This window comes from Alnus glutinosa, chromosome 5, assembly GCF_958979055.1.
Source record: "Alnus glutinosa chromosome 5, dhAlnGlut1.1, whole genome shotgun sequence".
In the NCBI taxonomy this organism is placed as follows: Eukaryota; Viridiplantae; Streptophyta; class Magnoliopsida; order Fagales; family Betulaceae; genus Alnus; species Alnus glutinosa.
Genome location: NC_084890.1, coordinates 19,622,776 through 19,638,063, shown reverse-complemented (window position 1 = coordinate 19,638,063; position 15,288 = coordinate 19,622,776). Strand labels below are relative to the sequence as shown.

Here is a 15,288-nt window from a genome sequence, read left to right as displayed (position 1 = left end):
TTCGGGTTTCTTTCTTCGAATTAGTTCACTTCCAATTCTAAATTTTTCAAGGTTTTCCTTTCAATCTAGGATATTGGTGTTTGGATGCAAAAGCAAAAGCAAACCGAGGAAGAACATAGCGAAAAGTTTCAGGAATTGCAATGAGTTAACTTTGTCCAAAGAACTAGAGCAGAAACTCAAGAGGAAGGTTCAAATGTTTTTAGGAATGTTCAAGCTACCCCATGTATTGGATTGAAGATACTCAGAGAGTGGATAAGATATAAATGTTCATTTGGAACTAATGTGCTACCAGTCTGCTGTCCTATTAGCTAGTTCGGTTGTTTTGATTTACTTTGTCGTGTGTTGTTGTATTTTCGTATAGATGTAGACCAAATGGCTCTCACAGCAGTAGAGATTTTTTTATTTTTTATTATTATTATTATTATTATTATTATTATTATTATTTTTATCATTCAAAATAATATTGTACGATACATGAATGTTGTCACAAAAGCTGAATGTGGCATGCTCGAACACCTCTAACCGAATAAAATTCATAAGAGAATTTGTACAATTTGCTTCTTATATTAATTTGTGTGGTGTACCTAGTCTCGAAGGACCATCCCAAATCCTGAAGGGTTCTTAAGGCCCACATATTGAGAAGTCATCTACTGGCTAGAATTCTCGTGGGCCAACCCATAACTAAGTTGGCTTAGGAAATTGGAAGGCTATTGGTGTATCCATCCTCGCTAGGCCCATAAGGTCCATCTATCTCATACCCTCTCGGGCACAAACACAACCAAGGTTCTTCACTTCCAAAGAACTCATAAGACTCGCCAGTCAAAAGGCTCATTTGTCAAGAGTCTCGGCAATCTAACCAGGATCAACAGGTCAAGGAGATTGAGACCTTTTATACATTATATATATATATATATAATAAGGATTTTACACCCGTCGTTATTGAATTTAAACTCATAATATAAATCGTTCTCCATTCCTAATTAACTTCAAATGGGTCATGTGGTAAATATGAGACTTCATTAATTTCAATAGTTTTGAATTATTTGTCAAAGTAGTAATGCCGTGTAAAAGGTTTAATCTGGAGAGAGTCAGGCGTACGTAAGCGTGTTTCCTCGCACCAAAGCCAATGCCCCCCGATGCTTTCAACCAGTTTTCTCCCTTCAAAGTAGCCCAAAAAGAAAGCCAATTAATGGTGAAAGAAAGACGTAAGCTTTAGGATTGAAATCAGACCCAGTTTTTCACTTTTGCGACCCGTTCAACTTTCAAGCTTTTAGCAATTTAGCATATATATATATATATATAAATAGTCAAGAGTCAAACGGTTCCAACATACAGAAAATTGGAAAATTCAAGTCATAGAAGTTGGGGCATATATATAAATACCCCATTTCCCTGACAGATTCTTCATCAAAAATTTTTATTACCAAAGTTAATTGCTTAGAGAACAAGATGAGGCTTCTAAATGTGCTTCCTGTACTCGCAACACTGCATTTTCTTATGAGCATTCACGCATACAAGTGCAACGCTTTCAGAATCTTGCATGGTGAAGAACAAAAGTTGATGAACAAGAGCCTTTTGTTAGGGTTACTGCAAAGGGGTTATGTGCCTCTATCTGCACCTAATCCGCCCACTCACATCCCCGCTTCAAAGCTCGGGCAAACGGCCTTTGCAGGTCACAATGTAGCTCCTTTGATGGGATCATTGCAAAAGGGTTATGTGCCTCCATCTTATGCGCCCAATCCTGGCACTCACATCCCCGCTTCAACACTCGGTCAAAAGGCATTCGCAGGTCACAATATGGCTCATTTGCTAAGCTCACTACAAAGGGGTCCTGTCCCTCCCAAAGATCATCCAAATCCGCCCACTCACATCCCCGCTCCAAAGCTCGGGCAAAGGGCCTTTGCGGGTCACAATTTCGCTCCTTTGATGGGATCATTGCAAAAGGGTTATGTGCCTCCATCTTATGCGCCCAATCCTGGCACTCACATCCCCGCTTCAACACTCGGTCAAAAGGCTTTCGCAGGTCACAATATGGCTCATTTGCTAAGCTCACTGCAAAGGGGTCCTGTCCCTCCATCTTATGTGCCCAATCCTGGCACCCACATCCCCGCTTCAACACTCGGTCAAAAGGCTTTCGCAGGTCACAATATGGCTCATTTGCTAAGCTCACTGCAAATGGGTCCTGTCCCTCCCAAAGATCAGCCAAATCCGCCCACTCACATCCCCGCTCCAAAGTTCGGGCAAAGGGCCTTTGCAGGTCACAATTTTGCTCCTTTGATGGGATCATTGCAAAAGGGTTATGTGCCTCCATCTTATGTGCCCAATCCTGGCACCCACATCTCCGCTTCAACACTCGGCCAAAAGGCCTTCGCAGGTCACAATATGGCTCATTTGCTAAGCTCACTGCAAAGGGGTCCTATGCCTCCATCTTATGTGCCCAATCCTGGCACCCACATCCCCGCTTCAACACTCAGCCAAAAGGCCTTCGTAGGTCACAATATGGCTCATTTGCTAAGCTCACTGCGGGGTCCTGTCCCTCCCAAAGATCAGCCAAATCCGACCATCCCTTAGGCGCATATGCCAGAGTAATATTTGTTCCTCATGACGTACATGCCAATAGAGAGAAAAGAAAGCTCGTTTAACATAAATATAAAAAGAAAAAGAAAAATTAATCCAAAACCTCTAACTTATAATTACTATTTTAGTTGGTGTAAGAATAATGGCAACAAAAACACTTGCCAGCCTTTCTTTCCATTTCATTTTGCAATTCTTTTGTGTAAATCCTGGTATTTGCTACATACATGCAGTACTACTATATGTACTTGGAAATTAAGAATAAAATGAAGCTGATCGACGAGATTTTTTTTCTGTTTTTCTAGTGCATCCATGAATGTGTGTTGTTTCCGTCTTCTGAAATAACAATATCAATCTCCTAATTAAATTAATTATTCATTTTATGTTATGCATCCTAATCATTTATATATAAATTATAAGCTGCTTAATTGTGTATCCTTAATCAAACCATAATATACATGCAATAGACATAACAAGGAAACAAATTTCATTGAACAACGTTGACTAGTCAGAGGTTTCAGCGAGCCAACACTCAAATGTAGAGAAAGAACTAGAGATAGATATGGACGCTGTATTTATGTTGGACCATGATATTTTGACCTTGAAAAATATCAATTATTACTTATTAGTTTGGATTTTATATATGCATGGTGTTTTTCTCTTCGGATTTGTCATGGGTACGGTGATGGGTTAAGCCTATGAGAATAGTTTATGCTTTGAAGGTTGATTGGGGTTGTTTAATTTTTATGTTATGGATTTAATTTGTTTTATTGCTGCATGTTTTGAGTTATGTGAAATAATAGTTGATGGTATTTTCCAGTTAACGTACATTCATAGCACATGTATATATTCATTTTCTCTTCTTTTCTTTTTCTTTTTCTTTTTTTTTTGGTTGATTACTTCTGAAATATTGTACGTGTATCGTCTTCATCTCCAAGATGCTAAACAAAAGTTGGAAATGAAAATTGAAGATATAAAATAAAGGGAAAGTATGTACGATATAAATCAATAATATTATATTTAAAATAAATTTGGAACAATCAATCTTTTGTATGTGGTTGACTATATGTTTTATAGTCCCATTTTTTTTGCTTTCTTATTTCAGATGTGGTTGAGCAACATTTGATTATTTAACTCTAACGGTTAAATTATCAACATTCTTAATTACTAAAACTATAGCTTCTTGTACCTCCTTGTTTTCTGGATTTTATTTTTTTTATTTTTTTATTTTATTTTTTCATATTAACAGGTTAAAAAAAATTTGGTTATACTGTAATTTTTTTAAGAAAAAAGTACAAATACTCTCTTCAAACTACAACTTTATTGTCAATATCCTCCATAAACTATAAAAAAATATCAATGTCCCCTAATGACAAAAATACCCTTAATAAAATTATATTAAAAAACCAAAAAAAAAAAAAACTTTAAAAAAATGGTTTTAATTTTTTTGTTTAAAAGAAATAGTTTTTTTTTTTAAAAATAATTTTCAAATTTTTTGTTATTTTATTATTATTTTTTTAAATTTTGCATTTATTTTTGTTAATTTTTTCGAATTTATAAAGACATTTTTGTGTTATTGAAAAAAATTTATGGTCATTTTAGTATTTTTGTTGTTATGGGGAAAGACTTTGACAGAATTGGTAGTTTAAGAGAGACATTGACAATTTGAGAGAGATATTTTAAGGTCACTAGCTCGAATCCTCCTCCCCTCTTGTGTGGACATGTCAAAAAAAAAAAAAAAAAAAAAAAAAAGACCATTAACGCATTTCTCAAAAACGCTGAAAAAAATTTAAACGTGCAACTTTTCCTTAGCAATTTTACATAAAATTTTCGGTGTTTGTTTTATAGCGAACGGTGCATGCTAAATGCCGCAATACATTTTCAGCATATAATGAATGCCACGAAACTACATTTAGTAGCGTATATTATACGTCGATAAATAAAAGCCAATAATTAGTTCTTGGCGTTTTTTACTTGGCAACCGTAGAGAAATGTTCTTTGTTTTTTTTTTTTTTTTTTTCTCTTTTTTGTATGTGTAGTGAAAAATTGTTGTCTTTTTAAATTCTGATTGCAATTTTGGCTGTTCAAAGCTCATCACAAGGCCTAAAAAATCTCTACCCACAATATAATTGAATATTATTATTATTATTATTATTTTCGAACATTTAAAGTTGAAAAATAGATTTTATTTAAGAATGTCTTTAATATTATTTGATATATATCTTATTTAATACTATCAATTTTTTAAGACTTATTTCAAGAATGGAATGTAAATAATAATAATAATAATAATAATGAAATGTTGGAAAATTAAATGATATTCATGCATTTTTAATTACTTATTACTATAATTAGGGCCTTAATTAAAGAATGTTAACTATAATTAAGCCTTCAAATATTTTTTATTATTATGTATTAATTGAGAGCCTTATTAAATTGGAGGCCTTAGGCGACTGCCTAATTTTTTTCTATATAGAGCCGGCCCTGAGTTCGATCACTACACGGAGCTAGATCAATAACTTCCATGCCACTACAAGAAAAATAAATACACCATTGATAAGATAACTTCAACCTGCCATGTGGCAAGCATCTAAAGGCCATAATCAGGAGCTTCTTATGTTAAAAGGGTAACTCTCTCCAAAAAGAAAGACACTCAAGTATGCTCTCTATATAAACTTTTAATTAATTTTCCATTCAGATATATATTTTATCAACAATGTATTAAGTTAAGCATCGGAGTGCCAACGGATTTTCAGTGACCATTTTTTCTATTTTGCAAGTATTGGTGCGGCGATCGAAAAATTGCTTCAACATATACTATAGAGGGTTTAATTTGTTAAAATACTTGTCACTAAATCAAAAAGAAAACAAGATCGTTCTATATTTATAAAGATGATAGAAAGGAAAATCACTGAAACGCGGTGGTGTGTCGACTCGTTCCCTTCCCAACTTCAAATGGGCCATGTAATACGTGTGAGAGACTTCATTAAATTCGATCAATAGTTTTGAATTATTTGTCAAAGTAGTCTTGTCGTGTAAAAGGTTTAGCACACGCGAAAGCTGGCCGGGGATCGGACCAATTTAATCTGGACAGAGGTAAGCGTGTTTCTACGCACCAAAGGCAATGCGGCTGCCAAGCTGGGGATTATGTTTTCACCAAGTTTTCTCCGTTCAAAGTCGCCCTAAAGAAGCCGATTGTGAAAGAAAGTGTCCGGAACTGGGCTTCAGTCAATTAAGCAAGGGCTACTTTTTATTTTTTTTCTTCATTTTCAATTTCTTTTTCCATTCAAAATGCCCAAAGAGAAAGGAAAGGGTAGATCGTTGCAGCTGCAGGGAATAACCAAAGGAAATTCCAAGTTGATTGTTGAATCAAATGCATAAGTCATTCTTTGGTACGTAGGGCTTACGGCCGGACGTACAGTCCGTTCAAAGTTTTGGGAGAATGGTATTACATTTAAATATGTAGAAATTTTTAAAATATAACTCTTGGAAATCTTCCTTTTAATTATCATTAAATTAATTACCAATATCTTAAAAAGTTTAAGTTAATAAGAAAAATTTAATCAGATATTTTACCAGTCTCGAGTCTTGACAATACTGTAGGTTCATTGCACTGCATGACTTCTTTTTCATGTATGTGAAACACATAAACTTTAGGATTGAAATCAAACCCAGTTTCTTTCTTCGCGACCCATTCAACTTTGAAGCTCATAGCACAAATGGTCAAAACTCAAGAGTAAAACGGTTCCAACATATAGAAAATGGGAAAGTTCAAGTCATACAATTAACTTGGTGAGCATATAAATACCCCATATCCCTTTAGACAGATTCTTCATCATATTGTTTATTATTATCTTTGCTAATTAAAGAAGAAGATGAGGCTTCTAAACGTGCTTCTTGTACTCACAACAGTGCTTTTTTTTTTTTGGATGAATGAAAGCTTTATAAAACCAAATACAAACTACAAACACACCAGAGAAATCTGGTTCAAACTATTACATGGGCAAAGAGAAAGCCCAAAACAGCTCATTCAAAAGCCCTTACAACTAAGACTAAATGCAGAAGACAATCTGCAGCATCAACATACATCCTGACTAGTAAACTAGAACAGAATCTACAAACAAATAAAAGTCAACAAGACCTCAAACTCAACAAAACAAGAGAACCAACTAACCACAGAACTTAAACCACATTCTGCAGATTCCACAACTGGACTAACATCAGATTCTCAGCTTTCTTCTTGTAAGTGCCCTTCACCAAAATTCTGGCTCTCACCTCCCATTCTGGCTTCCTCTGAACTCGGGATATTCCCATTTAGGATGTCATTTCTATGTTTCCAAATTTGGTACACAGCAGCTCCTAGGCAGAGGATGCACAGTCTAGTTTTCGGGCAGTCTTTTTTCAGATTAGAAATACTCCAATTCACCACCTCCTCCCATGTCTCCACTGGATTAGTCACTAAACAAGAAGCCATAAGGCTTTTCCAAATACGTTTGCTGAAACTATATTGGAAGAACAAATGAGTTCTGTTTTCCAACCTTCCCCGACAAAAAAGACACATCTCCCCTAAATATCCCCACCTACATATCCTCTCCTTAGTTATTAAAGCATCACGAAAAACCAGCCATAACATGAAGGAATGCCGAGGGATAGCCACTTAATTCCAAACCGCTATCCACCATTTCTCAGGAACCTCTTTTTTCCTTCAAGCATCCCATGTCTCTGCACAAGTATATCTCCCTTTCTTACGTCTCCAAATAGGAAAATCAGAATTACCAATCTCTACCTCCAATAGTTTGCTCTGTATATCATCAATTCGATCAGATCTAGCATAAGGCCAATACCACTCCCCATTACAAATAATAGTCGACAACTTGGCATCAATTGAGCTCCCTGCATCATACACAACCCTATAGCCATACTTGTCTAGGAGACACCCATCCAGTTGCCAGTCATCTAGCCAAAGAAATATTCGGTTGCCATCTCCCACTTTAAACTTCAAAAACCTCTTAGCCACCTCTCTAAGTTTGAGAATTTGCTTCCAACTCCAAGAGCAGGATTGAGGAACAGGAATTTGCCAAAAACTCCTCCCCTTCAACCAATTTTGATCCACCCATGCCACCCAAAGTGAACCTGCCTGAGCAAAGAGGTTCCAAATATGCCTAAGCATAGCCGCCTGATTCCAAACATTTAACCTCTTAAACCTCAAGCCTCCTTCCTTTTTCGGAACACAAACCTTCTCCCATGCAACCTTAGCCTTAGCATTCTCATTACTTCCTCCCCACAAGAAACGGTTTAGTTTCTGCTCCAACAACCGAATCACTGCTTTGGGAAGTATAAAAATACTAGACCAGAAGACTTGATGGCTGAAAAGTACCAAGGAAATTAGTTGTAACCTCCCTGCAAAAGATAAATGCTTGGCACACCAAGAATCAATCCGAGAAGTGAACTTTGCCACCAAACCTTCACAGTCTACTACTATAAGCCTCTTATTTATAAGAAGAACTCCCAAATATCTCACCGGAAACCCGCCTTTTATCATCTGCTAGAGAAACAGTGCTTTTTCTTATAAGCATGCACGCATACAATGCTTGCAGAATCTTGCATGGAGAAGAACAAAAATTGATTAACAAAAGCCTTTTGTTAGGGTCACTACAAAGGGGATTTGTGCCTCCGTCAGTGCCTAATCCGGGCACTCACATCCCGGCTTCAACAATCAATTCAAGGGCTTTGATGGGATCTCTGCAAAGGGGTCATGATGTGAACCCGTGGGATCGAACTCCCTTGAACCCACAATCAAATTGAAACTGTTAGTATTTTAATTGGCTACATTCAGTTGACAAAATCACTATTATGTAATGTTGCTGCTTTCACAGGGATGCCGTATATTTCAGAGTCTTCAGATATTCAGAGTTTATTTTTCTGATGTGGAAAGAGCCGTATTATGACAAGTTGTAAGTTTCACAAGCTTCTAGAAGTTATCCATGAAGAGTCCTTTGCAAAAACCAAGACAAATCAGTCGGTTCCTGTGCAACCGTCCGGACCGGCCTTTAAAGGCGTCCTAACGCCCTGCAGTGTCCTACAGATAAACATTGAAGATGTCCGGACGTCAGAGAAACACCGTCCGGACGCTCGGTCAATCAATATTCTACAAGGAGTCTATTTTCAGAAGTCGACATTGTTTGGGAAGTCTTTGCAATCCGTCCGGACGACTCGGCATCACGTCTGGACAATGTCTTGTATTTGCAGACCGTCCGAACGACGCAGCAATACGTCTGGACGATATCCAATAGTTCAAATAACTTCAGAATTCCGTTTGTACGAGGAAAGGTTTTAGCGAAGATCGTCCGGACGCTCAGTCAAGCCGTCCGGACGCAAACCTGATAAGGATAGAATTGCATTGTTTCTGAAGGATATCACAGAAACCTGTCCGGACGTGGCAAACTTTTGTCCAGAAGGTTGACAGACAGAGTCTGATTTTTAGCAGTTTTGAAGGTCCTTTGAAGCCTATAAATAGGGGGCTCTAGGTATGTGTTTTGTACAGAATTTGATAGAGAATTCCTTATAGCTTAGAGAGGGTGTTTAGGGAGATATTGAAGATCTGCTAGCTCTCTAGCTTTTGCTAGTGTGTGATTTGGTCGTGTGAAGTCTATCTTAGGGGTTGACCCTAAGGTAAAAGAATCCATCAAAAACCCATTCAGGTGGAAGATCAGGTTGGGAAGCGTTCGTGTTGGGTTACACGTCAGAGTTAAAGGTATGACTACTATATAGGGTTATGTGAGTACGAGTGTCTTGTAACTAGCTTTGTTTATGGATAGTGGATTTCCTGGGTTTGGCTACCCCGAAGTGATTTTTTCTCTTCATAGAGTTTCCACTTCGTAACAAATATCTTGTCTCATTTAAATTCGGCATTTAAGATATTTGTTTGCACACAAACACACACTTGGTTTGTTTAAGAAGTCAATTTTGTTTTTTCAATTGGTATCAGAGCTGGTTCACTTGTGTTTGGATTTATTTCCTAAGTGTGATCCATGACTTCTTCTAACATAAATCTTCCTGAGTTCTCTGAAGATGATTTTTATGATTTCTCTAAAGATACCCTTTTGATAGGTAAAGTCTTTAAGAAATCCAATAGAGAACTAAAGAAGATTAAGCAAGAAAAAGAGTCTTTGATTTTACAGTTATCTAAATCACATGCCTTGATTGACTCTTTGACATCTGAGAATACCATGCTTTTTGATACTGTCAATGCTCTAGAGAATAAATTAAAAGAATCAGAGGATCTCTTGAAACAATTCTCTAGTAATAATTTGAAAAGCATGCTTTGTATTCATACAGATATTTCTAACAAGCCTGATTTAATTGTTAATGATTTAAGTACTTCTACTTCACATGCTTCTGGTTCTAAATTAGATTCTGTTGATATTAAGCCTGTGATAGTAGATGCAGCTTGTTTTGAAAATTCTTGCTTAAATAACTGTGTGAAGCCTAACTCCAAGGATTTGGGAACAAAAGGTAATTAGTTTGTTCCTATTTGTCATCATTGTGGGAAGGTTGGTCATATTAGACCAAAGTGTTATCTGTTAAAATCCCATAAACCTTGGAAGAAGCAGGAGGATTCCAAAAAGAGCTTTATTGAGAAAACCTCTTCAGATAAATATGTTCCACCCCATAGGAGGCATATATCTCAAAGAGGTAAGGACTTTGTTATTTGTGAAAATGCTAATCTTAAATTTGCAGAGCCCTTCAAGAAGCATTTCAGCAAACAAAATCAACCTACCTGCTTTCATTGTGGTGTCTTTGGACACATCAGGCCACACTGTCCTCAGATCCGACATCAGCAGCCTCGGATCAGGAAAATAGAGCAAAAGACAGGTAAGTCTAGCTCTAAACCTTCCAAGCCTCATCATGCTTTTCGGCAACAACGGCATTTCCTCAAAGGGGTTCTCCCTCTTACCGTCAATATGGTAAGTATGGCCACACCAAGGCCGAATGCTTCAGAATGAAGCGTCCCAAGCCCAACAAGAATCAGACCAATGAAGGGCTTGTCAACATGATGAAGAGTGTCGTAGTCAACTGATCAATTTGGACATGGCTACACCCCTGCCTCACAGGTAGAGAAGGTATGGGTAAGGAAGGATAAGACCATTCACCCCTTGAGGAGGAGTGGACTCACCTAGTAGGTGAGGTCTCCCATGCCTAGGATTTTGGTTCCTTAATCCTAGTGCATGTCAAGTATGTTTGCATTGCATCTTTATATAATCTTATCTCATGAATGCTTTGCATGTTGTTGTGGAACCCATCTTTTCTATCCCTATATTCTCTCTTGTTTGTCCTGAGGAAATTCTCAAGGTATTAAATAGGGATGATAGTAAAAGCATGTCAAGCGGCTGCTTTTCTATCTTGGTACTATCAAACCTCTCTCCCTGAGGTTAGGTTTGTTTTTACCTTACATACCTGGTCTATATTATCCTCTTTATTGTGAAGCATGTTTTTTTTTTTTTTAAAAAAAATTGGGGGAGAAGATGCAGAATTTTATTTTTTTTATAGCTTTTCAGATATTGTATGTGTTTTTGCTTGATATCTTTGTTCATTGTGCATTAATTGAATATACTTATATATGATTGAGAGTTTATGTCTGATATCTGCTAAGTTTTCATGTGCATCTTAATGTTAGATAGTTGCTTTTCTCATGTGATAAAAATATGCACTATCCAAAGCTCCCCTAAGGTACATTCTTTTTCTCTCTAACTTTTAGCTTCTGGAAATTCTATTGAGAGAGATTTTTTTTGCTAAGATGGTCAAATTGACCAACTTGCTAGTTGAACCTAGAACCCATAAATTCTGGCATTCTTTCTAGGTTGCAGTACCAAGTGATAAAAAACATTCAAAACCGAATATATATGGATAAATAAAAAGATCCACTGCTTATGTTAAATCTGTTCTTGACCTTGTCCTTAAAGAAATAGTCAATGACCAAATCATTGCGGAAATAGACGATCACTAAAGAACGAAGTAAAAGAAAAGTGTTGCAGCTTAGGGAGAGTGTATCAGATGAGGGTGGCTAGGCCTGAGTAAAATAAGGTTTGACTTTTGACTGATCTAACATTGATTTTCTCTCTTATTTAGAAAATCCGGTTGCTTTGAGTCATATCAATGAACTTCATACCTTATTGAGAAAGCTTTCACACACACACGCATTGCATGAGTTAAGTTTACTATTGAAAAATTTCTATCTGCAGGGAAATTTTTGTGCTTATTGACTCTTAACTCTCAATTATATCTTGGTATATTTTTGAAATGCTATTTGATTGTTTTATCTGTTATTTATACATGCGTGTTCTGAAGCTAAAGTTAGGAAATTTTTTCTGCATATTTCCCTCTGTTTTTCAGCTTCTAGTGTGAAGCGTCTGGACGAACATGTTCTTGCGTCTGAATGCACTCGCCTCTGTCAATCTCATATCTGACAGCATGCCGTCCGGACGAGTATGTACCACGTCCGGACGCGATCTTTTTGCTTTCTCTGCCAAACACACACTACTTTTTGCCTATTCTATCACGTCGGGTTGTGTGTGTATTCTCTCGGACTAATCCCGAGATTTTGGCATTCTCCGTACATCTTTTCTCATTCCCAAGTATGTCCTTTGACTTTCCTTATTCTATTAAGCTTTGGTTCTTTTTAGAATATTGAAATATTTGATTGATTGGAATGATGATTTGAGAGATTGTGCATCTTTTTCTGTCTTTATGCTGGATGGATATTACTAATCTGTGCCTTTTGGATTGCTATATCTACTTTTGTATTTCTTTATTCATCCAATTGATACCCATCATAATACCACATTCTTGTTGAAACTAACAGGATCTAATATTTCCTTGTGGTGTTATTGTTGGATAGATTTCTATTTAAATATTTTCAGGAATATGTTGTCCGGTGGCTTCTAGCATAGTGTCAGACAGAGGGCTCTTTGGAAAACAGACCAGTGTTGAAATCATATGTTCCAGAGATCTCAAATTTTAGATGAGCTCATTCCCCATGCTCATACAGAATCTTCCGTAACCTTTTCCTCTAGATCTGCACCAGCTAAAGATTCAGGGGTGAATCTTCTTTATCATCTTGCAGACCACTTGTCTTGAGGATTTCTTTCTGTGGATGATCAGTTTCGGGCAAGAAGACTCAAGTGACTGAAACTTTTCAGTCTATGGTTTCCCGGCTTCAGGAGCTAGAAGCCGAAGTAGTTCAAATCCAGCATTTTATACGGTTTTCTCTCCGTTACTTGATTTCAGTGGATCAATAGGATTTTAGAATGTTTTTGTCTGTGGATTTTATATACTCTGTTTACCCTTGTTCTGTTGAGACATCAAAGGGGGAGTATTTAAATACTGTGGTCTTTCTATACTCTGTTTACCCTTTGTCCCTTTGAGACAAAAATGGGGAGTATAAGTTAGTTTTTGGCTTTTTGGACAGGGAATGTATTTTTAACCGGTTTAGTGATTTTTGTCCCAGAATGGCCAAAGGGGGAATTTGTTAGTATTTTAATTGGCTACATTATGTTGACAAAATCACTATTACGTAATGTTGCTGCTCTCACAGGGATGCCGTATATTTCAGAGTCTTCAAATATTCAGAGTTTATTTCTCTGATGTGGAAAGAGTCGTATTATATGACAAATTGTAAGTTTCACAGGCTTCTAAAAGTTATCCATGAAGACTCCTTTGCAAATACCAAGACAAATCAGCCGGTTGCTGTGCAACCGTCTGGACGGGCCTTTGAAGGTGTCCCGACGCCCCGCAGTGTCCTACAGATAAACATTGAAGATGTCCGGATGTCAGAGCAACACTGTACGAATGCTCGGCCAATCAGTATTCTACAAAAAGTCTATTTTTCAGAAGTCGACACTATTTGGGAAGTCTCTGCAATCCGTTTGGACGACTCGGCATCACGTCCGGACGATTCCTGTATTTGCAGACCGTCCGGACGACCCAGCAATACGTCCGGACGATATCTAGTAGTTCAGATAACTCCAAAATTTCGTTTGTACGCGGAAAGGTTTTAGCGAAGACCATCCGGACACTCAGTCAAGCCGTCCGGACGCAAACCTGATAAGGATAGAATTGCGCGATTTCTAAAGGATATTGCAGAAACCCGTCCGGAAGTGTCAAACTTCCATCCGGACAGTCGAAAGACATAGTCTGATTTTCAGCAGTTTTCAAGGTCTCTTAAAGCCTATAAATAGGGGGCTCTAGGTCTGTGTTTTGTACAGAGTTCGATAGAGAATTCCTTATACTTAGAGAGGGTGTTTAGGGAGATATTGAAGATCTGCTAGCTCTCTAGCTTTTGCCAGTGTGTGATTTGATCGTGTGAAGTCTATCTTAGGGATTGGCCCTAAGGTAAAGGAATCCATCAAAAACCTATTCAAGTGGAAGATCTGGTTGGGAAGCGTTCGTGTTGGGTTACACGTCAGAGTTAAAGGTATGACTACTGCATAGGGTTATGTGAGTACGAGTGTCTTGTGACTAGCTTTGTTTTTGGATAGTGGATTTCCTGCGTTTGGCTGATCCGGAGTAGTTTTTTCTCTTCATAGAGTTTCCACTTCATAACAAATATCTTATCTCATTTAAATTCCGCATTTAAGATATTTGTTTGCACACAAACACACACTTGGTTTGTTTAAGAAGTCAATTTTGTTTTTTCAGAAACCTACCCAAGAAAGCCAAGAATCAAGTTAAGAAGATATAGACCTGTTGAAATCTTGTTTCAAGAACCTAGATTCGGTGAGAACGCCACAAAGGGTTTGTCTTTGATAAGTTCTTAGTTCAATCAAGAACAAGTAGAGGAAACTGAAAAGTTTTCTATGAAGAACAAAAACTTCATTGACAATCAACTTGTCTAGCAAATGTGGCTACAAGTCTTTTTAAAACCTCTCCATGAAACCCTAAACCTACTAAGGCCTACATCAATTAAAATACATGGGCTGAACATCTTCAAGCCTAAAACATCCTAAACTACACTTCTATAACTAATAAAAGAAGTCCACTTAATGAAATAAATAGGCCCAAAAGCCTATATCCATAGAAATATAAAAATAGGCCCACACGCCTATACTTAGTGAAATAAAGGTTTACACTAAACCACTAGGCTATGCTGCCCCCATTTGTCGCTTGTATCACATGGATTAAAGTTGGTTCTTCTTCTTTAAGGCCCATCTCGAATGTTGGGGCTTGCTCGATAAATTTGCAAACTCGGCCCAAGTAGATTGCACTAATCGTTGCATTGCTTCCTTGATCTTCTTCGCTTTTGACCTTGTGATTGGCCCATCTGAAACTTGCAAGGGATCTTTAAGATTCGGTCTACCATGGGGCCCATAAGGTCATGTGCCTCCATTTGCACCCAATCCAAGCACTAATTATATCCCGACTTCAACAATTGACCAAAGGGCTTTCACAGGTCATAATATGTCTCATTTACTAGGTTCATTGCATAAGGGTCCACCCTTGCCTTTAGGGAGTTCTTGGCCCCCACAAAAATTTAGAAATGCCACAAAAAAAAATTGAGTTTTTTTTTTTTTTTTTTTTCCTCTGAATTTTATGTATTTTTATAAAATGGATTCCCAAAATTAATTTTTACCTTGAAATTTTTTTAAATTTTTAGTTTTGTCCCCCCTCTCCTAATATATTGGTTCTGCCCTTATAGGTACCCACATCCCTGCTTCA

General features: G+C 37.3%; 2 protein-coding genes across 2 annotated transcripts; one reads left to right on the top strand and one right to left on the bottom strand.

Annotated features, from left to right (window-relative positions):
• The first annotated feature begins 1,449 nt into the window (after positions 1 to 1,449).
• Positions 1,450 to 2,571, top strand: LOC133869053 (extensin-like). Its single transcript, XM_062306029.1, has one exon. The coding sequence runs from the start codon at positions 1,450 to 1,452 to the stop codon at positions 2,569 to 2,571; it is 1,122 nt and encodes a 373-aa protein (XP_062162013.1).
• A 4,708-nt stretch (positions 2,572 to 7,279) lies between these two features.
• On the bottom strand, positions 7,280 to 8,116 carry LOC133869052 (uncharacterized mitochondrial protein AtMg00310-like). Its single transcript, XM_062306028.1, has one exon. It carries the CDS (start codon positions 8,114 to 8,116, stop codon positions 7,280 to 7,282), a length of 837 nt encoding a protein of 278 aa, XP_062162012.1.
• Positions 8,117 to 15,288: the final 7,172 nt, after the last annotated feature.